The 22,860-nt window shown below is 40.5% G+C and overlaps 6 protein-coding genes across 12 annotated transcripts in view; 2 read left to right on the top strand and 4 right to left on the bottom strand.

Moving 5' to 3' along the window:
• Nucleotides 1–2,800, bottom strand: part of LOC111482800 (ATPase family AAA domain-containing protein 1-B-like) — a 4,444-nt gene extending 1,644 nt beyond the window's left edge. The window contains exons 1-2 of the mRNA XM_023128765.1: nt 2,356–2,800; nt 1,550–1,850 (exon numbers count right to left, since the gene is read on the bottom strand). Coding sequence (XP_022984533.1) covers nt 1,550–1,850; nt 2,356–2,553 — 499 coding nt within the window. The 5' untranslated portion in view covers nt 2,554–2,800. The remainder of the gene's footprint in view (nt 1–1,549; nt 1,851–2,355) is intronic.
• Nucleotides 2,801–3,529: 729 nt separating this feature from the next.
• LOC111483052 (metal-nicotianamine transporter YSL3-like) lies at nt 3,530–6,847 on the top strand. 2 transcript variants are annotated; one of them, XM_023129158.1, is made up of 8 exons: nt 3,530–3,977; nt 4,070–4,473; nt 4,565–4,737; nt 4,818–4,915; nt 5,002–5,136; nt 5,215–5,404; nt 5,476–5,590; nt 5,754–6,847. In XM_023129158.1, the coding sequence occupies exons 2-8, from the start codon at nt 4,110–4,112 to the stop codon at nt 6,686–6,688; spliced, it is 2,010 nt and encodes a 669-aa protein (XP_022984926.1). In that variant the 5' UTR covers nt 3,530–3,977; nt 4,070–4,109; the 3' UTR covers nt 6,689–6,847. The 2 variants fall into 2 exon arrangements, with proteins under 2 accessions (XP_022984926.1, XP_022984927.1); XM_023129159.1 differs by lacking the exon at nt 3,530–3,977 and having other exon boundaries at nt 3,989–4,473.
• A 1,833-nt stretch (nt 6,848–8,680) lies between these two features.
• LOC111483051 (GTPase-activating protein GYP7) lies at nt 8,681–13,270 on the bottom strand. 5 transcript variants are annotated; one of them, XM_023129157.1, is made up of 7 exons: nt 12,873–13,270; nt 12,563–12,736; nt 11,977–12,112; nt 11,820–11,869; nt 10,511–10,564; nt 9,092–10,377; nt 8,681–9,061 (listed from the first exon to the last, which is right to left on the bottom strand). In XM_023129157.1, exons 1-6 carry the CDS (start codon nt 13,025–13,027, stop codon nt 9,126–9,128), a joined length of 1,821 nt encoding a protein of 606 aa, XP_022984925.1. In that variant the 5' UTR covers nt 13,028–13,270; the 3' UTR covers nt 8,681–9,061; nt 9,092–9,125. The 5 variants fall into 5 exon arrangements, with proteins under 5 accessions (XP_022984925.1, XP_022984921.1, XP_022984922.1 ...); XM_023129153.1 differs by having other exon boundaries at nt 10,511–10,705; nt 12,563–13,270; XM_023129154.1 differs by having other exon boundaries at nt 12,563–13,270.
• Nucleotides 13,271–14,596: 1,326 nt separating this feature from the next.
• On the bottom strand, nt 14,597–16,466 carry LOC111483055 (probable 6-phosphogluconolactonase 4, chloroplastic). Its single transcript, XM_023129162.1, has 3 exons — nt 16,130–16,466; nt 15,848–15,983; nt 14,597–15,557 (listed from the first exon to the last, which is right to left on the bottom strand). The coding sequence occupies exons 1-3, from the start codon at nt 16,438–16,440 to the stop codon at nt 15,072–15,074; spliced, it is 933 nt and encodes a 310-aa protein (XP_022984930.1). The 5' UTR covers nt 16,441–16,466; the 3' UTR covers nt 14,597–15,071.
• A 187-nt stretch (nt 16,467–16,653) lies between these two features.
• On the top strand, nt 16,654–18,128 carry LOC111483057 (ubiquitin-60S ribosomal protein L40). The gene is made up of 5 exons (XM_023129166.1): nt 16,654–16,809; nt 16,924–17,010; nt 17,320–17,422; nt 17,721–17,787; nt 17,884–18,128. The coding sequence occupies exons 1-5, from the start codon at nt 16,707–16,709 to the stop codon at nt 17,908–17,910; spliced, it is 387 nt and encodes a 128-aa protein (XP_022984934.1). The 5' UTR covers nt 16,654–16,706; the 3' UTR covers nt 17,911–18,128.
• A 468-nt stretch (nt 18,129–18,596) lies between these two features.
• LOC111483056 (homeobox-leucine zipper protein ATHB-12-like) lies at nt 18,597–22,514 on the bottom strand. 2 transcript variants are annotated; one of them, XM_023129163.1, is made up of 3 exons: nt 19,864–22,514; nt 19,358–19,759; nt 18,597–19,264 (listed from the first exon to the last, which is right to left on the bottom strand). In XM_023129163.1, the coding sequence occupies exons 1-3, from the start codon at nt 19,882–19,884 to the stop codon at nt 18,872–18,874; spliced, it is 816 nt and encodes a 271-aa protein (XP_022984931.1). In that variant the 5' UTR covers nt 19,885–22,514; the 3' UTR covers nt 18,597–18,871. The 2 variants fall into 2 exon arrangements, with proteins under 2 accessions (XP_022984931.1, XP_022984932.1); XM_023129164.1 differs by having other exon boundaries at nt 19,847–22,512.
• Nucleotides 22,515–22,860: the final 346 nt, after the last annotated feature.

Here is a 22,860-nt window from a genome sequence, read left to right as displayed (position 1 = left end):
TTTTTTTTTTTTTTTTTTTTTTTAATATACCTCTACTTAGGTGAGGACCTTCTGCATTTCTTCTTGGCAAAAAAATCATGTTGCATAAGGGTCTGCTTAAAGCTTTCTCGGCACTTAGATATTGAATACTTCCATAACACTAGCATTAACGATCAGAAGGATAATTGGTCAAGCAACACAACATAAAATTTGTGCATAATTTTTGGAATGGTGGTTACTACTTTGACATGCCATTGTGTGAGGATTGTCATTCAGGGAAACTCAAACTTTGGAAGTTGTTTTATTGGGGAACTACTGTCTTCTCAAATGCTTGAACATTTTTGATTTCCTTCATCAAATAACTTCTCCTTGCTTTTTTGGTTTCTATCAAATACGTATCAGAGCATTGACCTTAGCCATAGATCTTGACATGGAATATCTAGTAGAGATGCAAAGAGAACTGCTGAAAATGAAGAACACTAAGAAATTAATGCATCCGGGTGACAACAAAGATGCATGAAATGGAAACAACAAATAAAAGTAATAAAAATCCTAGCAACAATAATGAAATAATGGCAATTAGAAGAAAAAGAAAATCGAAGGTAGACCGAGCGGGAAAAAAGGACCAAACCTATACAGGAGATATCAAAGACTCGCAATTGGAGGTAGAGGGTGGTTGCATGGTGCCGACCCTTCCAAAGAGCGTTCACAAATGCACAAAAGGATTTATAAATGGGTCTCAAAGCTTTTTCATGCACGGTGCTCGGAAAATAAAGGAGACACATGAACAAAATTTAGTGTGGGTGCTAAGGCCATGCAAATGCAAGAGAATAGATCAATGGGAGTGAGAACAACTAGCAAAAGGTGGGTTTTAGGGAAAGAACTACCAGACAGTAGAGGCTGTGTGGCTGTGGGGAGAGAAAGAGGCTGATGACAGTGCAAACAACTTCCTATTATACATTTAATGCCTACTTTTATTGCCTATCACACTGCAAAGAGGGTGAGGACTCCTACTTTTTGTTCCTATCACATTAATGCCTAAATTCCTAATATATTCAGCAATAGGCTACAATGTCACAGCCATTGCTATGCTTTCTTTGCCATGACATAAAAGGTAATCAAATCTTCATTACTCCGTAAGATGATTAAAATTTTTATGGCAACAATCAAAATCTAATGAGTAACACAATATGGAATAAAGGACCAAAACCTAAAATAAGCAGAACTACAATGAGTTGAAATGTCAAGTATTCTTCTTAAAGTAATAATCATCTCCTGGTTTCTAAGTTTATTTGGCATCAAAATTTCAGACCAAACTATATCCCACATCATGTACACATCACTTGTACATATTAGATAGAAGTTATTTGTAATGTAGTGTAGATCATAGATTATAATTTAATTCTTATTTTTTAATAAATCAATAACAAAATTAATGAATTAGATGCAATGAATTAGAAGGCCTAGTTAAATCGCTACTTGCGTAACCACAAATATTTTTCCACAACGAGATTGGAAAACCTCGTGTCAAGAATGTGGTTAAAGAATGATCGAAAAATTTTGAGCTTACCAAGCTTCTGTGCATCACCAAACCACTTGCTCATCAGATTTGAAATCCTAACGTTGATAAAAACTGCTCCAGACTCCTTTGCAATAGCTTTTGCAAGCATGGTTTTTCCTGTACCAGGTGGCCCATAAAGCAATACACCTTTCTGGGGACCTAAAAGCTTCCCGTGTGAAAATAACTCAGGTCTCCTTAGAGGAAGTATCACAAGTTCATATAATGCTTGTTTGATAGTCTCCAATCCTCCAATAGAGTCAAATTGCACACCAATGTTATCAGGATTTATAACATCACAGGCAATGACATCCTATAGAGCAATAATGAACGACAGATTCAATTAAAATGAACGATGTTTTGAATTTCAATTCAAAAAAAAATCACGCATCAAGAATCCACGGGCGTTAAGCTAAACAATACACAATCTTTTAGTAGGCTACTTATCACCTTTCAATGAACTTTTTATGTGGCTCTTGCACCATAATCCGCATACCATGAACAAGTATATGCAAGAAACAAATTTCTTATACATACAATAGTTGAAGACCTTTAATAGATGTGAGATTTTCGACCGAACCCACAGAACATACTAAAATATTCTCTTCTAACATCCGACAGCCCATGCATCATTTGCAAACAAGAAACTAAGAACCTGGAGTAATAAACAGAACCGATCATAAAACATTTAAAACAAGCTAGTACTCCACAGAAAGTTGCAAATATAGAAATAAATATCGAGCTTCCAATCAGACAGTTGAGAAGCCAAATTGGCGCATTCATTTCTTTTTCCTCGTTAGAAAGAAAGGAATAGGCACCTCATAAGGGTTAGTCTGAATGAGTGGGCGGCCCAAGCGCTTGGCTATCTCTTTCTTGTGCTCAAGAGCTTTCTTTGAAGTCTCGCGATTGGGGTCAAGATGTCGAAGACCTGCGAATAATACCAAGCAACTTAAAGCCGCACTGGCAGCGTAGAGTACCAGTTCCTGCAAGAACTTGGTCTCTGATGAAACCCCCATGGAGGATTCTCTCCCACCAAATACAAGCAGGAAAGAGCGAGTGAAAGCTTCGGATGAAATTCGACGACAATCTAAGCTGTTAAACTCGGGGGAGTCGGAGCTGGACGACGGAAGGACCGCAGAACCGGAGAAGGAGAAGACGAAGGGAATTGGGGTATTGATTTTGGACCAAAGGTTGGGCTCTTTGATTTTGGATTAACTAAATTGGCTACTGATTTTGGACAAAAGTTCGGGCACTTTGATTTCGGACCAGAAGTTGGGCTCTTTTATATACATATATATGTATGTATGTATGTATGTATGTATGTATGTATGTATGTATATCAACAAAATTTTGACAGAAGAACTCTTTCTGTGTGAAGTTCATTTAGATTTGCCTCGAACTTAGCTTTAAAATTATTAGCCTGCCAAACAGGAAAGTACCCTAAAGACAAAGGCAGAATGGGGGCCATTTCAATGCTCCATATTCGATACGCAATAATCTGAGTCAGAAAGTGAAAAGAGGTTGGGGTTCTGATTACTTTTACTCTGTGTGCCGTAAAAAGTCTGATCCTTTTTCCTTTCATTTCAAGTTCGTATAAATAATGTTCAAGGAATTCTCTGCTGAATTAGTTCAACCAAAGCGCATGGTTCCCATGTGTCGACTGGATGAAGGCTTGTTGCGTCGTCGGATCAATTCAGAGTCATTTAATCTGGGATCAGATCAACAACCTTCGCCCTTCATGCAGGCTGCAATGTTCTTTTTGTTAGACGTAAGTTGATTTATGACGAAACCATGAACGTTAGCTAGGCATAACAATATTAATTCTTATACATGAATCAAAATAACATTAATATTTATACATGAATTCTTTGTTGATTCATGTATTATAAACCAGAAATAAATATGATTCATGAACAGAATGTACCACCAAATGATGTATTAATGAACCAAATCAATCTTTCAATATCTGGTTTGGATGCGTTAGATGTTCAATATCTGGTTTGGATGTCTTGATATTACATCATTATAAAGGGTGGCTGACACACAAATTGTGAGTCAGTGCTCTTTTCCGGCTGTCGACCTCAAGGGCCGAACTCTTTTCTTTTCTGACGAACAAGTCCAAACCTTTTTACTGTTTACTTTTTAGACCAAGCCGCTCGGGTCTCATCATTATCAACAAACTTCGATTGTTCGGTGGAATTCTCACACCGGCTGGGTCGGTTGTCGTTTGTTGTTATGGTGTCATGTAATATCGGGAGTCAAAGCAGAGATAAGAGAACTAGAAGATTGAAAATTGATTCCTCAAGGAAGTCAATAATAGGCTATTTGTCTGATGATGAAGCCTGGCTGAGTATCTTGGTTTAAGAAACAGGCAAAACGACTGTCCCCGAGTCCAAAGTTTTGAATTTTCATCCTCAAGAATAAGAAGCCTGAAACTACGGTGTGTTCTTTAATGGGGGTTCAATTTCTTGTCTTTATGGCTTCTTACTTGCTTTCTGGGTTCTTACTTGTTTCAGACTATGAAAATTGTAGATAACTGTAACGGGTTGGATTGAAGAATTTGGTTGCTTGAATGGGGAACTCGAGCACAGAACTGCAAGAAATTGAGGCTGCTGAAACTATAGACCAAGTGAAGACTCGAGACGAGGCGGAGGATTTGAAAAGAGTTGCACCTTGGACTACGCAGATTACATTCCGGGGTGTTATTGCAAGCATAGCTATAGGAATTATGTACAGTGTAATAGTGATGAAGCTTAATCTTACAACAGGTTTGGTCCCAAATTTGAACGTCTCGGCCGCTCTTATTGCCTTTGTGTTTATAAAGACATGGACTACGCTGCTTGGGAAAGCTGGAATTGTATCCACTCCCTTTACGCGTCAGGAAAATACTGTAATTCAAACATGTGCTGTGGCTTGTTACAGCATTGCTGTTGGAGGTCCGAGTCCTGTGTGCCACCCAAATGTTTGCCATGCAAATTTTTTGTTGCTGTGTTTGATATTTCAGTTGTTGTTGTCGTCGTCGTCCAGGTGGCTTTGGATCCTACTTGTTTGCTTTGAGCAGGAAGACATATGAACAAGCGGGCATGGACACGGAAGGAAATGCCTCTGGAAGCACCAAGGAACCTGGGATTGGTTGGATCATTGGCTTCCTCTCTGTCAGTAGTTTTGTTGGGCTTCTTGCGTTGGTTCCCCTCAGAAAGGTATATTTCTTTCTGATACAAGTTATGTGCTTCAGAAGTTTGGATGGTTTATTAATGGCGCGTCTACAATTGTATTGTAGATCATGGTAATAGACTATAAATTGACCTATCCAAGTGGAACTGCAACTGCCGTTCTCATCAATGGTTTCCACACACCAAAAGGAGACAAGACGGCCAAGTATGCAATCCCTCGCATCTTTTCCTAATCAAAATATAATCTCTAAAACAAACTTTTTCTTTTTCTTTTTCTTCTTCTTTGGCCAGGAAGCAGGTTGGTGGGTTCATGAAATATTTTTCATTCAGTTTTCTCTGGGCACTATTCCAATGGTTTTATTCTGGGGGAGGGAATTGTGGATTCTCGCAGTTTCCTACGTTTGGATTGAAAGCTTGGAAAGATTCGTGGGTGCTCAACATCTTGTCTGTCTGTTTTCATCTTCTCTTCCATACTTGAAATTAATTGGCAAAACTGTTTTGCAGGTTTTACTTTGATTTCAGCTTGACATATATTGGAGCAGGGATGATATGCTCCCATCTTGTAAACTTGTCGTTGCTTCTGGGTGCAGTTCTTTCTTGGGGCATAATGTGGCCCTTAATGAAGGGACTTAAAGGGGAGTGGTATCCTGGATCTCTTCCAGACAGTAGTATGAAAAGCCTCAATGGTTACAAGGTAAAATAAAATAGGAAATGGAGCGTTTATTTGACACCGTCACGGGACTTCATTTCCCTTGTTTGGTGCAGGTATTTGTATCAATTGCTTTGATACTTGGAGATGGGCTTTATCATTTCCTTAAGATTCTGTATTTCACCAGCTCCAGCATTTATGCAAAGGCAACCAACAAGAAGCTCAAAACATGTAAACTAATGCTTCCTTTAATTTGTGTCTGCTCAATCTTAGCATGAAGCTAAGTTACTTCTCGCCACCTAATTATGACAGCGTGTGCGGGGGGATAGTAGTAGATGTGGGCATTCCCAAGTTTTCTTTCATTAATTATGACATAGTGTTTAAATGGCTGCAGTCCCGGATGATTCAGTCCAATCTCTTGATGATCATCGACGAAATGAAGTGTTCTTAAGAGATGGTATTCCGTTGTGGGTGGCGATCACAGGGTACATCCTCTTCTCCATTGTCTCTGTCATCGTAATCCCAATCATGTTCCCGGAGGTCAAGTGGTATTACATAGTTGTTTCCTATACTTTGGCACCGTCTCTTAGCTTTTGCAATGCATACGGTGCGGGTCTAACTGATATGAATATGGCCTATAACTATGGGAAAGTGGCTCTGTTCGTGCTTGCTGCCATGGCGGGTAAAAATGAGGGTGTAGTTGCAGGACTTGTCGGTTGTGGTTTGATCAAGTCTATTGTTTCGATCTCCTCTGATTTGATGCACGATTTCAAGACTGGTCATCTTACACTTACATCTCCAAGATCCATGCTTTTGAGCCAAGCTATTGGCACAGGCATAGGCTGCATTGTATCTCCTCTCACATTCCTTATGTTCGACAAGGCTTTCGATCTCGCCAACCCAGATGGTGAATACAAGGTCCCATATGCCATAATATACCGAAACATGGCTATCCTAGGAGTTGAAGGCTTCTCAGCTCTGCCCCAGCATTGCTTGCAGCTGTGTTATGGGTTCTTTGGCCTTGCCATAGTAGCCAACTTGTTGAGAGATCTTACCCCTGAAAAATTTGGGAAATGGATCCCACTGCCTATGGCCATGGCCGTGCCTTTCCTCGTCGGTGCTTATTTCGCAATCGATATGTGCGTTGGGAGCTTGATCGTGTTTGTGTGGCACTATCTAAATCATGAAAAGGCTGGATTGATGGTTCCGGCTGTTGCCTCTGGGTTGATATGTGGAGAAGGCTTATGGATTCTCCCTTCATCAGTTCTTGCCTTGGCTAAGGTCCACCCCCCAATCTGCATGAGCTTTTTCTCTTCCAGTAAAAGTTGAATCTAGAAAGAATTTTATGCACATCAAGATGTTGAGAAGCTGAAAACTTCTGATAACCTAACTTTTAGAATGCAGCAATTTTCAAGTAGAATAAAATATTGCAGCTATCATGTTACTGTATTTCGTTCAAGCTTAATAAAATATCTTTGACAAATTGAATCAATCTGCATCATCAAAACATAATTCTTTACCATAATATTGGCATTCATTGCCGCAAAATGCATTCTCTAACAGTACCCACCATGTATCATTGGCCTGATGTCATTCTGTTCAACTGTGCTCGAATCATCACCGAATATCAAAGGCATATATGCTGTTTATTTGGTGATTATAATGTGAATCATTCTAGACTAAAATTGATTTGTTTTGATGCCAAAGGGAAAAGAGCATGAATGCAGACCATTGTTCATTTCGGAAATTATAACATGGCAACTGCCGGTTACAATGGCAAGACTTTGCAAGTTACCTACACAAACGAACTTTTCAGGGATAATTAAACAGATGGAAAGAAGCCAAAAGGTAAGAAAACCGTTCAAGTGAGTATTAGAACGCTTCACAGCCAAGGGGACGCTTAGAAAAATGATACTGCATTGGCAACTATTGTCGCTTTAGAATTTGGCAGATCACCAACTCCAATGAACAATTAGAAGCGTAAAAAACACTGGAAAACTACACATTGGTCTGCATGACCACAATGATTTAACCAAGAATCTCTTACATGAATTTGGATCCTTTCTGTGAGACGTGAACTGAGATCAATTAACTGATATTCAGTTCTAATAATTAAGAACATTGATGTTTTGTTGGGGTTGTATCATCGAAGAAGCATATTGACATTGTGCCAACCAATTACAATGATGCATACAGATGCTAGCGTTCAAAATTTCAGAAACAAAAACCAAAAGCAATGTTGCAGATGACTTGGGTTTGTCGTGTTTTCTTGCTTTTTCAGAAGATATTTCCAGTTGAATGGCTTTAAATTCAAAGGCCCACGCCTTTCAAGAAGCGGCGAGATGAAACAAGACATGTCTTGTTCGCCGACTATTTTAAGATAATGGTTGCCTTTTTGTTTTGTTTTGTGTTCTTTTTATTTTTTGGAGAAAGTAATCCTCGGTTAGACAAGTTTGGCACCAATCAAACTCTTCAAGGATAAGGCCCAATACCACTAGGCTTAAAGTGATAAGGAGGATCCGGATGGATTTCACCACTCAATTTAAATATAACCGACGGTTGTTAATCAGCCTTAATGCCAAATACAATCAAATCAGCAAATCTCAACCCCTACTGTGTAGAAAACTTCGAGTGCTTACCTCGAATACTGAAGGCAGAGAAGTAGACTAGAGCCAACAAGAATTCAGCCCTACGAACTGAGCTGAAAGAAGCAAGCTTTTGTTAGTGCATGAATAGTAACCCAATCACAAAAGTAGAATGGATAATTCAGGAGCACATTTTCTACTCCCCGCGTTATACTCATCTCGCCAACATATATGATGATCGGATCAGGAGTTCCTATTACGCTAAAAAAATCCCACGCACGTTCGGAGGTTCTCCTCCTTCTGGATGTCTCCTTCATTGATGACCCAAATCCAAGACTTTTTTTTTTGTTTTTTTTTGTTGCAAGATATTTGGAAGCAACTAGGAAAATATTCTCTAACCCCACACCTATAAATACAAATAAACAATTAAAGACCAAGTATCACGTTTATATCAGTTTTGAGCTAGTTGTCTGTGAACAGGATGGGTCAATCTCATCTACCTGTAGAGTTACGAAATGATCAGTGGTGGTCTACGATACTGCGTCAACAAATATCAAGAAAATTTCTTAGAATTGATAATTAGAGCTGAGAAGTCTAGAGTTTCCTCTCCTCTCTTCTGATTTAATAACTTTTTCTTCAGATAAAAAGTAAGATAATTTGAAAAAAGTTTATCACGTAGTACTCCAAAAAAAAAAAAAATTAAGGGGAAAAAAAAAAGAAACAGATGACTCAAAGGTATCGACAAAATCACCTGAATACTGATTTTGGGTCAACTGGAACAAGATTAGAGGTACACGAACCAAGTCAACAGAAAAATTAACTCATGGATCGAGAACAAAAGTTATTATTACTCCAGCTAAAGATACACCAAGAACCAGATACTTCCTACTTTTCAAGATTCATTGACTCGAGCATCTCGATACACTACTCCCGTTTACTGCTTGTTACGACAGCCACTGTGAAATAGATGAAGGCGAGGATGCAATTTTATGCCAATTATAGTGATACATCACTAAAATCTGTCGCTACAACTTGAGTGAGCTTGAGTGAGCAAAAGAAACATCCTTCTGCACCCTCGAATAAGCAAAGAGAGAAGCACTTTCTCCGAGCAGAAGAAGCCCAGGTAATGATCCAGGCAGCAGAAGAATGGCACGTTAATTAGCAACCCAACAATTAGGCATTTACTCGTTAAACGAGGTTTCGATCTTCTCATGGAGGGTCACCACCAAATCATGAGCATCGTCCAATAGTTTCCAAACATCAAGTTGCCCGGCCATGCTGTTACACTCCCTTATAATTTCGTCCATGCTGTAGTATTTCTCTATAATCAATTTCCTCTTCTGCAATACCGAGGCAGCAATTGCGTAGAGCAACAGATCCTCCGTGGGTGGGGCTCGTTGCCTAATCCTGCTCCAAGCAGATTTACCTACACCAGCTCTAATAGCTGCCTGATCAGCCCACATCACCTCCCAAAGGCACAGCGTCTGTTCAAATGTTAATTCCCTTCTAAAAAGTACCACAACCATCCTATAAACGAAAAAGCAATCCTCCGCTTCAAGGTCTTGTAGGTGTCTGTAAAGGTGGGAGTCCTTGAATCTGATGATTTTAGAGACGACGTTCAGTTGCTTTCGAATCCCAACCTCATCAAGCCTAAAGTTATGCCGAGCTTTCCGCATGAAGCCCACAAAGCACCAGAAAGCCTCGTGATCTTCAGTTATCACAGTGATTATTGGAGAAAGCAGATCACTCATTCCCTGGCAATACCCAATTTCAGGATCATAAAGAGCATAAGCTTCAAGAATCGTCACTAATCTAGCAGCATGAAAGATCCTGCAGGACTCTAGGTGATCATAATCTTTCAAACCAACAACCTCGGCGGAATATCTAGCCTTATCATCTGATACTGCTGCTAGGGATGGTGCGTAGGCTATCCATTCTGCATTTGCACGTACCGCATCAAGGCGGATGATCCGCTGCCATGTTGTAAAATCTTCATTACCACGAAATTTTGATGTAACCTCTGTTACCAAGGGAGACGAATTTTTCGAAGTGAAAACAGGATCATTATCTTCTCTACCATCAGAGGAAGGAAATGTTTGACTAACTTCAGGATCCTCAGAAGAATCTGAGTCAGATGATTCAGTATTTAGAACCGAAACATCAGCATTTGTCATCTGTCTAGAACTATTATCCTCTTCCAACAAAACCTCCGAGCTTCCATCCAAGTATCTAAAGTTAGTGCCCCTTTCATCACTAGAAATAGATTCTCTGGCACTACCCACATCTTCCAAACTAGGAGAGTCATCACCATGAGACACAAGCTGAGCGTCCCCCTCCTTGTTAAAGTTCATCTCATCATCATTCAACTTTATACACCCATCCCCAAACTTCAGTAAGGATCGGCATTGTTTGCGAAGTCTTTCATATTCTTTCCTGCATTAGATATATTGACCACCATTAGAGTTTAAAATGCCAACGCAGATCACAGGTACAGGTGGGAAAAATACCCCATAAACTTATCCAAGAAAAATAGAACGAAATAATATTAGCAAGAGAAAAAACATACCTCTTCTGTACTCTAACGGCATCTCTTTCTTCTTCAGAACTGCTCAAGTCATAGCTGTTGAAAACACAAGTAGTTATGTCAATACACACTTCGCACACCACATGATGCTGAACAAAATCAAGCAAAGCAGCACAGCAAGTATGACCATATAGCATGACGTGAATCTTTAAAATGAGGGCGTCACAAAGATTAGTCCTATTGAAAAATGAACAGTATAGATATATATTAACAAAAAAGAAAAAGAAAAACGGTGAATATATTATAACAGAAGGGGAAACAATCTAAGGGCTAGGGATAGATACAACCCCTGCCCGAAAGAGTACAAAAGCAATGCCTTCAAATTGTTAAGAAAAAAAGAAGAAAAAGAAGATAAAGAAAGAGGAAAAGAAAAAGAGAGAACAAAATATAAGATGAATGCACATAAAAAAAAAAAAAAGGTTGTACTGGAAAGAAGCATCAGAATGCAGCGCCCCTTTTTCGTTATATACAGGAATAGCTCTATACCCAATTACCCATCTGCGTTTGTATGACACATACCTATGTAATAGAGTCTCCCAATTTTGACAGATCATTGATTCCAAAAGAACCATGATCTGATCAAGCGTCCAATAAGTAAAACTTCAAACCTTTTATTATACTTTAGAATTGCAGACATACGAGGACATACTTTTAAACTCGTTGGGACATACTGACACTCATAGACATTTATCGTGGTTAGAGCAAAAATATACCCTTGCTATTATATAATACAGATGGCATGTGCGGTAAGCTAAGGAAGAGAGGGAAGCTGAATAGGGTGGATCTCAAAGAGACATCTGGCTAGCACGGGTATGCAATAAGAAGAGGATGAGATTTAAAAAAAAAAAAATATGAGCATGATGATGATGATGATGTAATAGCAATAATAATGAACTAGATAGTAAGAAACCTGTACCAAACAACTGTTTCTTGTCCAGACACAATGGTTGAAAAGATAAAAGAGCAAATGAGAGAACACCAGCCAAATCAATACCCAAGAACCAATGGTCAGAATTTATGTTTTCAGCTCAAAAAAATATTCGAGAAGGAAAATTTTGGAAAAATCAACATACCATGCTAGATAGGTTCTAACTCATACCGATTACATGGCCACACAATCTGAAGTTCTGAACTAAAATAGCTCATATTTGTGTTAAGATGATGCACTTTGTAAGGAGCCAGAGGAACCCAGCATTCTAACCAGATCTCCCATGGACTAAAGAGAACTACAATATTGTGTGCAATACAAGAGAAGCATATGCAAGATTACAAAAATGAGGGGGGCACTCACAATCCAAGAAGGAACGGCCAGACCTCTGCTCTAATACTTGGATCTACACCCTATTAGAAAACATCAGATCAAAACCCAACCAGTAAATATCTCAAAGTTATGAAAGAACTTATAGCTCTTGAAATAAAATGTGTGAGACAATGTGATTTTTACTCACTCCACTGCGAACTTTTTTTAAAAACTTGATGCCACCATCTCGAAGCCTCCCATCTGGCGTGAACAAACTTCTCCATTGTTGCGGTGAAAGTGCGTGCTTTCTTTTCTTGCGTGACCATGGCGATTTAAGGCGTCCCCTAAGACATGGTTAATATAGAAAAGTCAATTCATTTTAATCATATCCAATGAAATAGCGTGTCCTCAGCATGATACACAATTACCTACCTAGTATCTATGTACCTCCTTCTAAGAACAAGGATAATGACACTCGTAACTCACCAGTTATAGTTGAAAAATAAAAGATGACTGAAATGATCAAGTATTCTTAAAGACCGAAGCAAACTAGAGATTTGGATAGTAACTCCAGAATGTGAGAAAGGAACCTGACCGTACAGGAAACAACATACTCCAGAAAGGAGACATGGAACTCAGAAAGCCTAAACATCTAGATAGAACAAAAAAATAAAGCCTATAAACAGGGTTAAAACCCGAAACGCCCAAGATCTCTGTCGAAAACTAGGTTAAAGCTTAATTTTGAGCTGAATAAGAGAAATGGGAAGCAAAAGAGGAAGGAAAGAGAGACTCACCGATCAGATGAGGAAGAAGAAGCCGGTGAAGAGGAAGTGACAACGAATAGAACCGAACGCAAATGAACCCATGACGATGACGCTGAGGACAAAGCTGAGGACGGGGAAGACGAAGAAGGAGGAGAATTCGAATTGGGATCCGGAGACGACGAAGTTGGAGTTCGTTTAAGCGCTCTCATGGATGGAAAATTGAGGAGAGGGCAGAATGGAATAGGGTAGATTTTCCGTTTTACTAAGCAAATAAAATGGAATTGGGGCTTATAGATGAATTCGAAATTGTGGGAATAAGAGAACGTGATTGGGGTTTTACCTACGGGCAGAGTAGAAGAGAACGAGGAGGACAGCGAGGCCCGCCAAGGCTGTGACCGCGACGGCTGCATTCGGTTGTGCCCCCGCCATCATCCGGGAGAAGAAGCCGCCGGCGACGCCGAAGGAGGGGGCGATGTCGGTGCCGGAGGCGATCATAGAGGGGAAGAAGATAGTGATCGGGTGCTTGGGTTGGCAATGCCTTATCTTTAGAACTAGGTTGGAGGTAGGAAGGTGAATGTAATGGAAGAAGAAACCATGGTAGGGGAAAGGAAGAAGAGAGTATGGGGTAGGCTTCGATTTTTACCACTTGGGAGAAGAGGCAGCAGTTCCTTTGTTTATGCCTCTTTGGCTGTCTCTGTGTAGATGCAGAAATGTGGAGAGAGAATGAGATGAAGAAACACTCACAACTGGATTACTCCATCAACAAGTCTCGTCCCTCCCAGATGCTCTAAACCTTTTACTCATCCTTCGCGGACGGGATGATTACTTCAAACGACGCCGCATCATGCCCCTCCAACCACCCAACTTTGCTATTTACCGAATCTTGACGAATCTACATATGCCACTTTTATCCGAGGCTTTAATTTAATTTTTGTTTTCAAGACACCAATTCTTTTATTTATTTATTTTTTTTTTTGAATGTTTGGAAGAGAACTGAGAAAAGGAGAGGAAAAGAGGAAAACGGACGCGCCGGACGGAAGTGACGGGCGGCGGTGAGAGATGGGATGAAGGAGGAGGTAGAAGAGAGAGAGAGAGAGAGAGAGAGAGAGAAAACCTTTTTTGAAAAAAAAATTAAACAATAATGAAGTAAATTTTCTTATATTGAATTTTGAATAGAAAGAATGGGGTAAGTTGTTTTAATAAAAAAAAATTGTCTCAACTGTAATTTTAAACAGAAAGAGAGAAATAATTTAGAAAAAGTACTGGCCATTCATGTTATGGATTGAAGAGCAAAAATGGTATAAAGGCGTTAAAAGCATGCTCTATTTACCGCTCGATGAGGAGGGGGAGCAAGTAATAATGTGTTGTTAGAAGCTTTTTGAAGCATGCCAAAATTTCCATGATTGAATTATGAGGCATACAAAAAAATAAATAAAAATAGGTAACATAAAACAACACTATTAACAAACAAACCTGATTTGAGTTTCCAAAATATATTGGTTTTACTTCAAGGGTAGCAAAGAACCAAGAATATGAACCCATCTGCCAAATCCAGTTCCAATTCCAATTCCAATTCGGGTTGACTCGAGACTTCTCAACTTGGAAGCAAATCCAAGGGGGCAAATGGGCTTGAAAGTTAGGCAGATCCCACAAATATTTGGTGAAGGTATCAGAGGCAAGCGTATTGAAATTACTTTTTTCCTTTACTGGGAATGAACGTTCAAAAGCTGATTCAGACACATTTACCAAGCAAACTTCACTTACACGTCTCTTCTTTTTTCCACCAACATTTTTTTACGAGTAGGGTAAGAATTGGGTTGTAATACACTTTGACTTGGGTGAGGTGGTCACTCGAGACTTTGTAGTCCACAAAGTCGGGCGCGGCGCCTTTTTGTTGTTTATTTGATCATTGAAAGAACAAAGCAAAGAGGAAAGAAAGAAACTTGCTTGGAGTGCGAAGGAGAGACAGTGGAAGAAAATTTGTGCGCACAGGCAGAGGGGATGTCACACACAACACATAGTGCATTCCTCAGACCACAACAGTTACAGCGAGCAAAAGTGAAACATACTTATTCTTTCTCGTCTTCTTTTTCATGCAAACCAAACATAGTTTGAATTTGTTGCACGTAGGAGGGAAATGACAAGACCATACTCATGTTTGTGTTACCAGACATGACAACAGATAGAACAACGAGGTTGCCTTTTCCTAGAAACACACACACATACAAACAACGAGCACGTTCTACAGGGCCAAGAAGATGATGGCTGTCGCATAATATCTGCTCTTACTTTTCTTCCTCTTTCTCTGTCACCAAACACAATCCTTGAACGAGAGATTTGATCAATGGGGCACTCATTACTCCTTCAAGGAAGTCTGGCAATTTTGGAATTTTTATTGTATAAACTAACTCATTGCTATTTACACCAACTTCTGTGAATACAAATTCGCAGACATAAGATTTGGCTGGCTATACGACCCACACATTGCACAATTTACAAGGGGTTGAAGGCTCTTGTACACAAAGGGGAAGAAACTACATTATACACATTTCTCTCCAACAGTTTCAGCTGCATCCCCTGTCAAGAACCAGGTCAGTTCACCCTCAGGAGAAACCCACTGGATAGGCATTTTACCATCCAAGTCTCCACTATTTTTAACGGAGTTGCTCGTAGATATAGCTTGGTGACCACTAGTTGACACTATTGCCATATGTGCCGATGAGTTGATAACGGGCAAGGTGAGAGTAATGATATCGATGGGAAGCTTTGGTGATTCATGAATAAAGGTGACCCATTTCCCATTGTCCTCTTGCAGAAAAGGATGGTCTGTGAATGCAGACGCTATATGGCCATCAGGGTCCATTCCAATGAGCATGAGATCAAACTTAGGTAGCCCAGTAGCCGTAGACATGTCTATCACCCCACACTTGACCAAATGTCTGAGGCAGGTTTCATAATCATCTGTTGCACCTTCAGCAGACAGTGCCTCATTGATTGCATACACATTCCCAGGCAGAAGAGGTACCTAACGAATTTTTAATCCTACTTTAAAAAATTCAAGATGAAGTTATTAAGAAACTATGAGAACTAGTTTAGGGAGAGCTTCTTAAAATTTCGGGGTAACAAGAAACCAGAACATTGTTGCATCTTGAAGCAACCAAAGGGCATGGAAGCTAAAACATGGGCTAGCTCAAGCCATATTGGTTTGATGAGACATTTCACACATTGTACCTTTATGGAGAATACTTCATTTGAAGCTTTTGGTTTCCACATGGCGACTGGAGGTATGCAAAAGAAAGCTTTGAACAATCATACCTGAGAGAGAAAGTAGTCATAGGCTAGCTTATAATTGCAGCCATCCTGATCCTTTGGTATGGTTTTTTCATCAAGCCAAAAGACGTGCCATTTTGACCATTCCACGGAATCCATGTAGGGTGGCTCAACTAGTTTTCTGAAACGTGAACACAGTCAAAGATAGTTACCACGAATGAAGGGCTTAAGATAAACTATGGACATTTTAACTATGTTTTTTTCTTTTCAAAGTCAGTGAAACAAAAAAGATTAAGAAAGGGGGAGGGAGGCTGGGGAGGTTCTCACCGAAGGGACTTGACCAAGGACCCACCAGACAAAACGAGGGAAAAAGATCCTCGCTTCACAGAAAACTTATGAGAGAGATCAGCAGTGTATTTAGCAAGAGAAACCATCAGAGCCTCCTCCGTATCGAAAATCTTCTGCGCCATCGCCGCACCCTCAGTGGAAGCTTTAGGGGGTGCGCCAAAGTGGTGGGGATGGGAGCGAAGCAGGTTGGAGGAGAAAGCGGGAGGTTTTGGGAGAAGCGGAGGTAAAATTGGGCGAGCGGAGTAGAAACTTCGCAGGGAGAGGAGGAGGGAAGGTGAAGAGAATGCCATAGAAGGGCAAGCCGATAAAATGATCTAAGGCGAGTGTACAATGGATCAAAAAAGAAAAAGTATATTTTAATAAATAAGGCTATGGGCTGGAAGTCTCATAAGATCGGGCCGTCTGGACCCGTTTTTCCATCCGTAGGCCTTTTGATGACTTAGATTCAGACCTATTCCTTTCTACGAAGCCCTAATTCGGAAGCATATAAAATGTACTGAGGCGGGTGTCGCACAGGTAGAATTGTAAACCAGAGAGAAACGAACGGTGCGACAAGATGCAGATCTTCGTGAAAACCCTTACTGGGAAGACGATTACGTTGGAAGTTGAGTCCAGCGACACCATCGACAATGTCAAGGCTAAGATCCAGGATAAGGAAGGTTGGATTCTTCCCAAGTTATTTTGTTTCTCAACCAATATTTCTTCCTCTTCTTCTTTTTATCATTTGGAATACACGTGTTTTGGATTTTTATAATTCACGGTGCATGTTTCAGGTATTCCCCCGGACCAGCAGAGACTTATCTTTGCTGGAAAGCAGCTTGAGGATGGGCGAACGCTCGCTGACTACAATATCCAGAAAGGTTGCCACTATCCCTATCATATCATTGTTTCATCTTTCTTATAAAGAGAATTAAATTGGGCTGATAATATTAGAGAACGTAGTTTATTGTTTGTTGACGAGATAATCTCATCTTCTGCGTTAGCTTTATTGGTAAATATGTTTTTGCAACCATCTGAGTATTTCTTTGAAAAGCATGGTTTGATCGCCGATGAGGGTTTAACTTATGTGTTTTATGGGAGTACAATTAGTTTCCCCAAGTGTTTGATAAGGGCAATATTCTAAAAATTGAACATTTCAACTCATTGCTTTATTTTTGTATTATTTGCAGAGTCAACTCTGCACTTGGTGCTCAGGCTCCGTGGTGGTATTATTGAGCCGTCGCTGATGGCATTGGCTAGGAAGTACAATCAGGACAAGATGATCTGCCGCAAGTAAGCTTCAATTTGCTAAATTATTTAAATAAAAATGTCTTCTTTGGTTCTTCTATATGGTACTCTTTGTTGCCTTGTCTTGCAATTGCTTATACGTGGTGTTGAATTTGGTGGGTAATTATATGCGTTCTGTTTCAATTTCTCTAGATTTAAGGTCAATCCCCAACTCTGTTTACATCCTACTTATCAATCCGAAACATTGAATGCCTTTGAGCTGACCATCTAATGTATATGTATATATATTATATGATTATTCCTTACTCGGTTTCTAACTTGATCATGTACAATTAAATTAAAGGTGTTATGCCCGCCTGCACCCTCGTGCTGTCAACTGCAGGAAAAAGAAATGTGGACACAGCAACCAGGTATTGTATTTTTATATTTCCTGCTGTGCAATTTTAATAGATCTATAAACTCGCTGCATGACTAAAAGCCTTTTTTGGTTAATCATTCATTTGCAGTTGAGGCCAAAGAAGAAGATCAAGTAGACTGTTGATGATTTTGAAAAAGGAAACCTATGCAGTAGTTTATGTTTTGATTTATTTTCTGGAGCATTTGTGCTTCGAACTATTAAACTCATTAGGAGTTTGATTGTTATGATTTTTGCTTCTTTTTTTTTTTAAACATTCTCGTGTATTGCCATGTTTGTTCTCGAATTTTGAATTCCAAATCTTGAGCTCGTCGTATTACCTATTTCCACACTTGATTACTATTTCCACACTTGATTACTATTTCCAGCTCATTTTTGGCTTCTTCCCCGCACTTGAATAACTTTAAAGCAAAAGACTTGGACAACAAATACAATAAGAATATTTTACATTAAGTACTCCAAATTTCATAATATTCATTTTGGTAAAGCTATGGGTGATGGGTGGAATCTTATTTCTGATTGGTCGAACGATGACAATCACATTCACTTCTTTGTTATGGATAAAGCAATAGCCTTGATGTTTCATTTGTGCCCCTCCGTCCACTATCTTTACATCATGCATAAAAATAGACATGAATTACCCCAATTGGGTGTCACCTTCAAAAGCTTGCGTACCGAGCTGTCTGCACTATTTATTGGATGCTACTAATGAACATGCTAGTGATGAACTTCCTATAGTGTTCTTATATCTGTTTATTTCGTAATTCAACTACGACTAAGGAATAATGCTTGCCTAATGCATGACTGTTGGAACTAGGATTTTATTTACGTAGTAAACGATTACAAATCAACTAGGTGATGACAGTTTCTCGGATTAGTTCATGGTAATCAACTCTAATTGGTAATCTTCCACCTGGTAGTAATAAGACCAATATTTAGGAGCCAATCTTTAGTATACTTTGGAAACCCCTCAAATTTAGCCATTGCAAATTGCGTTGGGACTTTGTTAAGTTCCTAAGTGGATGTAGTAATAAGAACGAACATTTGGGAGCTAATCTTTAGTTGAGTTTGGATTCCTCTCATCCCCAGAAACTTAGCTCCTGCAAACTGCTACACGGCTGACATTCAAATATGATACCACCACCATCCGAATCAAAGCCGCACCAATTTTCTGATGATTCAAACGAACCATTCGGGTTCAAAAGTTGACATGCTTGCTCCACCGCATGGCTTATGTCGTTGCTTATGCCTTCCGACGAATGGGTCATTTCAAGTCCTCGATCACCTTCTCCATTCTCTGTACCCCTCTTGTCTGTGTTATAATTATTGCTCAAATACGTGACTCCACTCTGTCCTAGTTCATCATGGAAGCTTTGTGGCTTTTCTTTTGTCTCGTAAATGGTTTTTGCAATCTCATTGGAATAATGTCCCTCACGAGGTCCTTCTTGAACAAGCTCGCTTAGCTTCTGCAACTGTTTCAAATGGCAGCATATTGTTTACTCATCAACTGATGAAAATGCTCAGCAATAGAAGGACTTTAGCAAAAGGAAGAAAAACTTTGGTACCTGTGAGAGCAAGGAGTTCTTCTCTTCCTGTAATGTTTTAAACTGAGATGCTAGATTGTCATAATTAGCTCTGAGGCTCCTGAAATTGTTCTCCATCTCCTTGGACTTCCATCTTACCCTTCTATTCTGAAACCATATAGCAATTTGGCGAGGTTGCAGTCCCAACTCAGTTGCAAGCTGCACCTTCTTCCTGGAATCGAGCTTTGAATCCGATGAGTAAAATATGGACTCCAGTGACCTGATTTGTTCATCACTAAACCTTCTTTTGTTCGTGTTGTTGGTTTTCTTCTTCCTCCTCCTCCTAGGAGTTGAACATATCTGTGAAGAGGCTACTGCTGCGGTCTCAAAATTTGGTAGTATGAAATACTCCTGTCTCTCCATAACTTTTGTCCATTCATTCTCCTGAAAACCACACAGGAAAATAGAAGAGAATATATAGGCGGGTAAGGTAAGTAAGAAAAGTGTGAAACGAGTTTCTGCATGGAAGACCAATGGAGTTCGCTAACGTGTGGCTTTTTCCAGTCCATCCCTAGTGGTTATCTGCATCCATTTTCCCTTTTCAGCTTCAAAACTAAGGATACCACAACCCTCTACAGTATTTTCTTCTTCTTCTTGAAACGCTTTTGCTATAAAGGCTTGGTAAGTGTCAAAAAGCACTACACTGCATGCTTATCCCCTAGCTAACTTGGAATGCATTCAACACCTTTTCTTTTACATAGCCACACATATCTGCTCTAGTACAAAAATATCGTAGTCATGGTCTCAATCAGAGCCTCTAATTTTAGTTTTGAAGGATAATATCTGGTTGTGGGCAACAAAAGTTGAGATAAAGTGCGTTAAGAAAATGGTGAATCAAATAAACTTTGTGAAGAGAAGATAAGTTTCGGGGAAGGTAGGGCTTGCCAGAAAGAGCTGGTATTGGCTTTGGCTTTGGCTTTGGCTGTGGCTGTGGCCCTCAGATCGTGTTTACAAAGGGGGCAGTTGGTTGGCAGGAAAAAGCGATTGGCTTTGGCTTTCGGCTGGTGTTTTGTTGGGCTGGAGATGGATGGCAGGACACGAAGCGATGGAATTCAATGTCTTTCCTGTATATTCATACATAGAAGGGCAATGCTTGCACGCCACGGCCCTTGAGTTCATGACGCGGACAATCTCCTTTGAAAAGTTGAAGCTACGAAGTTTGTGAGTGGGAAGCTGGCCTTTGTGAAAAACTCCCGAAAAAGAAAAGGGATAAAGAAAGGTGCTGAAGTTTGGTGGGGAGTTTGGAATCTGGAGGTAAGTTTGTGATTGGTTTAGAAGGGTTTTGATATTACCTAAAATTGAGAAGAAAGATTTTGCGTTATTTCGAAAAGGGGAATGCCAAGGGGAGAAGAAAGGGGGAGGAAATGAGGTGCTGAGAGGGAGATGGTGGGGGGAAGGGTGTGTGTGTGGACTATGAAGCACCTTCTAATAATAATGATAATGTGTTTGTTCCATTTCCATCCTTCTATCTAAAATGGGATTTTATCATAACAACCTGTTTTCCCGCGGGTTCAGAATAGGGAGTGGGGGAGACAGGAGAAAGAGAAGACAAGCAGTTAATTACTGAATTTGAATTTTGAGTTTTGACTTTGAAATTTGCATTTGCATTTGCATTTGCGTTTTGCATTTGCATTTTGCATTTCCAGTTGCCGGATGCCCTCCTCCCCCCTCTTTCACCCCACCTTTATTCCATGCATTTTCTCAGCCTTTCGGTGCTGCTACGTCCACCGTCTCCCCCTCCTCCCCTGCGGCCACCCATACCATTGCCCATTGCAGCCCTCTTCTAATTAGCCATCCTTGTTTTTGTACGTTGCTCGTTGCCGTTTGCTGCCCGCGCGCCCCTGCGTGCGTGCGTGCGTGCGTGCGAGGGGAGAAGTCCCTTCCCCACCTCACCCCAGGGGCGACGGACAAAAATCGATGTTCTTCATTGCTCCTCTCTCTTTCTTGGATCCTGCGACCTTCGATCTCACCACCATCTCCTTCATCGCCCTTATCCTCCTCCTCTCTCTCCTCTCCCTCACCTTCATCTTCCACCTCCATCTCAAGTCCCGCACCTCCCACCATCTCCAGCGTTTCAATTCTCTCTGGACCGTCCGTTTCCTCCTCGTCGCCTTCATTGCATCATGGGCCCTCAACGAGCTCCTCCGCCTCTCCTTCTTCCGCCGCCGCTATCTCTACCCCTTCCTCCCCTCCCTAACCTCCCTCCACCAATCCACCCTCTGCCAACTCCATGCTCTCTTCTCCCTCGGCCTTTTCCAGCCCTGTTTTCTCATTACCCTTCTCTACCTCATCAATGCGTCCGCCAAGAACAGGACCCCTCACGACTACGGAGCTATTGCCTTCCTTCTCCTCGTCTCCATGCCCATTTTCTTCCTCCACCTTTTCATCGTCTTTTACACCCCCTTCAAGGACGAACTGCCCCCCGCCTTCAATCAGAGCTATCTCATTATACAGGACGGTTTTGACAATGCGACCGTCTTGTGCGCCTACCCACTCTTGAGTTCCATTGCCTTCTCTGGCTTCGGGATCGGCTACATGCTCTGTTTCTTGTTCTCTTGCTGGAAAGTCGCCTCCATGGTCATCAACAAGTCGCTCAGGATTCGAGTTTACGCCTTCGCTTTCACCATCATCATTTCCTTGCCCTTGCAGATTATATTTCTTGGCCTCTCGGGCCTCTGGAGGCCAGACGAGCCGGCTTACTCGGTGGTTGCGTTGGTTGTGTTTTTTTGTACGTTTCTATGCGCCGCCGCGGGGGAGGTCATTCTGGTCATTGTACCAATCGCCGATTCCTTGGCCGCCGGCGGGGTCTCTCGGTGGACCGGAGAGCCCTTGAAGATGTTGGGAGACGGTTGATAATTTTGACAAAGAGTAGTAAGGATGACAAGACCTGGTGCCAACATGGGAAGGAGGGCAAATATGGTCTGCCCAGCCTCGGCCCACGGCGGCGGTGCGGCGGTTCAATTCACAGGAGAAACTGGGGAGAAGAATATGATATGTAAAGCTCAGACCAACTTGTTTTCTTCTCAATTGTTCGAAGTCTTTAAATAGAAAGAAAAAAAAAAAAGAAAAGAAGGTAATATCTGATAGTACGGTTTTGTAATTTTCTGGAAATTGTTGAGTGAACTACAACCATTGTTTTTAATTGCATTAGAGATTCTTCTCAATATTCATGTCAACTTATTTATTTCCATGGAAAAGGGTGAGATGAAACAGAATCCTTCAACCTCCTGAGTTTATCTCTAAATTAATATAATCAAATCAAATAAGTAAAAGACAATTAAAATTCATTTTTATTGGGAATCAACCTCCTTTCCTGCATATCTCAATCACAAACGGACGTAAGAATAACGCTACTTTTCTTTTTTTTTCTTTTCTGTGTATTTGTGGTTCCTGTCATTTACGTCAGTCAACCACACTCTTTAAGTTGTTTTTGTTTTTGTTTTTTTATTTCATCATATGACCTAATTTGACCCTGCTGAAGATCA

This window comes from Cucurbita maxima, unplaced genomic scaffold (genome assembly GCF_002738345.1).
Source record: "Cucurbita maxima cultivar Rimu unplaced genomic scaffold, Cmax_1.0 Cma_Scf00008, whole genome shotgun sequence".
NCBI lineage: Eukaryota > Viridiplantae > Streptophyta > Magnoliopsida > Cucurbitales > Cucurbitaceae > Cucurbita > Cucurbita maxima.
Note: the sequence above shows the minus strand (reverse complement) of the source record. Positions and strands in the feature narration are given on the sequence as shown.

Excerpts from the sequence above, each read along its gene's own strand:
- LOC111483057 (XM_023129166.1), top strand. The coding sequence starts at position 16,707 with ATGCAGATCTTCGTGAAAACCCTTACTGGGAAGACGATTACGTTGGAA. Across the intron at positions 17,011-17,319 it reads TGACTACAATATCCAGAAAG|AGTCAACTCTGCACTTGGTG; the intron begins GTTGCCACTATC and ends TATTATTTGCAG. Across the intron at positions 17,423-17,720 it reads GACAAGATGATCTGCCGCAA|GTGTTATGCCCGCCTGCACC; the intron begins GTAAGCTTCAAT and ends ATTAAATTAAAG.
- LOC111483052 (XM_023129158.1), top strand. The coding sequence starts at position 4,110 with ATGGGGAACTCGAGCACAGAACTGCAAGAAATTGAGGCTGCTGAAACT. Across the intron at positions 5,137-5,214 it reads TTGAAAGCTTGGAAAGATTC|GTTTTACTTTGATTTCAGCT; the intron begins GTGGGTGCTCAA and ends ACTGTTTTGCAG. Across the intron at positions 5,591-5,753 it reads CAACAAGAAGCTCAAAACAT|TCCCGGATGATTCAGTCCAA; the intron begins GTAAACTAATGC and ends AAATGGCTGCAG.
- LOC111483051 (XM_023129153.1), bottom strand. The coding sequence starts at position 12,942 with ATGCAGCCGTCGCGGTCACAGCCTTGGCGGGCCTCGCTGTCCTCCTCG. Across the intron at positions 12,113-12,562 it reads TCTTCTTCCTCATCTGATCG|GGGACGCCTTAAATCGCCAT; the intron begins GTGAGTCTCTCT and ends ACCATGTCTTAG. Across the intron at positions 11,870-11,976 it reads TAAAAAAAGTTCGCAGTGGA|GGTGTAGATCCAAGTATTAG; the intron begins GTGAGTAAAAAT and ends GTTTTCTAATAG.
- LOC111483056 (XM_023129163.1), bottom strand. The coding sequence starts at position 19,884 with ATGGACTGGAAAAAGCCACAC. Across the intron at positions 19,760-19,863 it reads TGGACTGGAAAAAGCCACAC|GAGAATGAATGGACAAAAGT; the intron begins GTTAGCGAACTC and ends TGTGGTTTTCAG. Across the intron at positions 19,265-19,357 it reads AGAACTCCTTGCTCTCACAG|TTGCAGAAGCTAAGCGAGCT; the intron begins GTACCAAAGTTT and ends CATTTGAAACAG.
- LOC111483055 (XM_023129162.1), bottom strand. The coding sequence starts at position 16,440 with ATGGCATTCTCTTCACCTTCCCTCCTCCTCTCCCTGCGAAGTTTCTAC. Across the intron at positions 15,984-16,129 it reads TCCTTGGTCAAGTCCCTTCG|AAAACTAGTTGAGCCACCCT; the intron begins GTGAGAACCTCC and ends TTCACGTTTCAG. Across the intron at positions 15,558-15,847 it reads ATGACTACTTTCTCTCTCAG|GTACCTCTTCTGCCTGGGAA; the intron begins GTATGATTGTTC and ends AAAATTCGTTAG.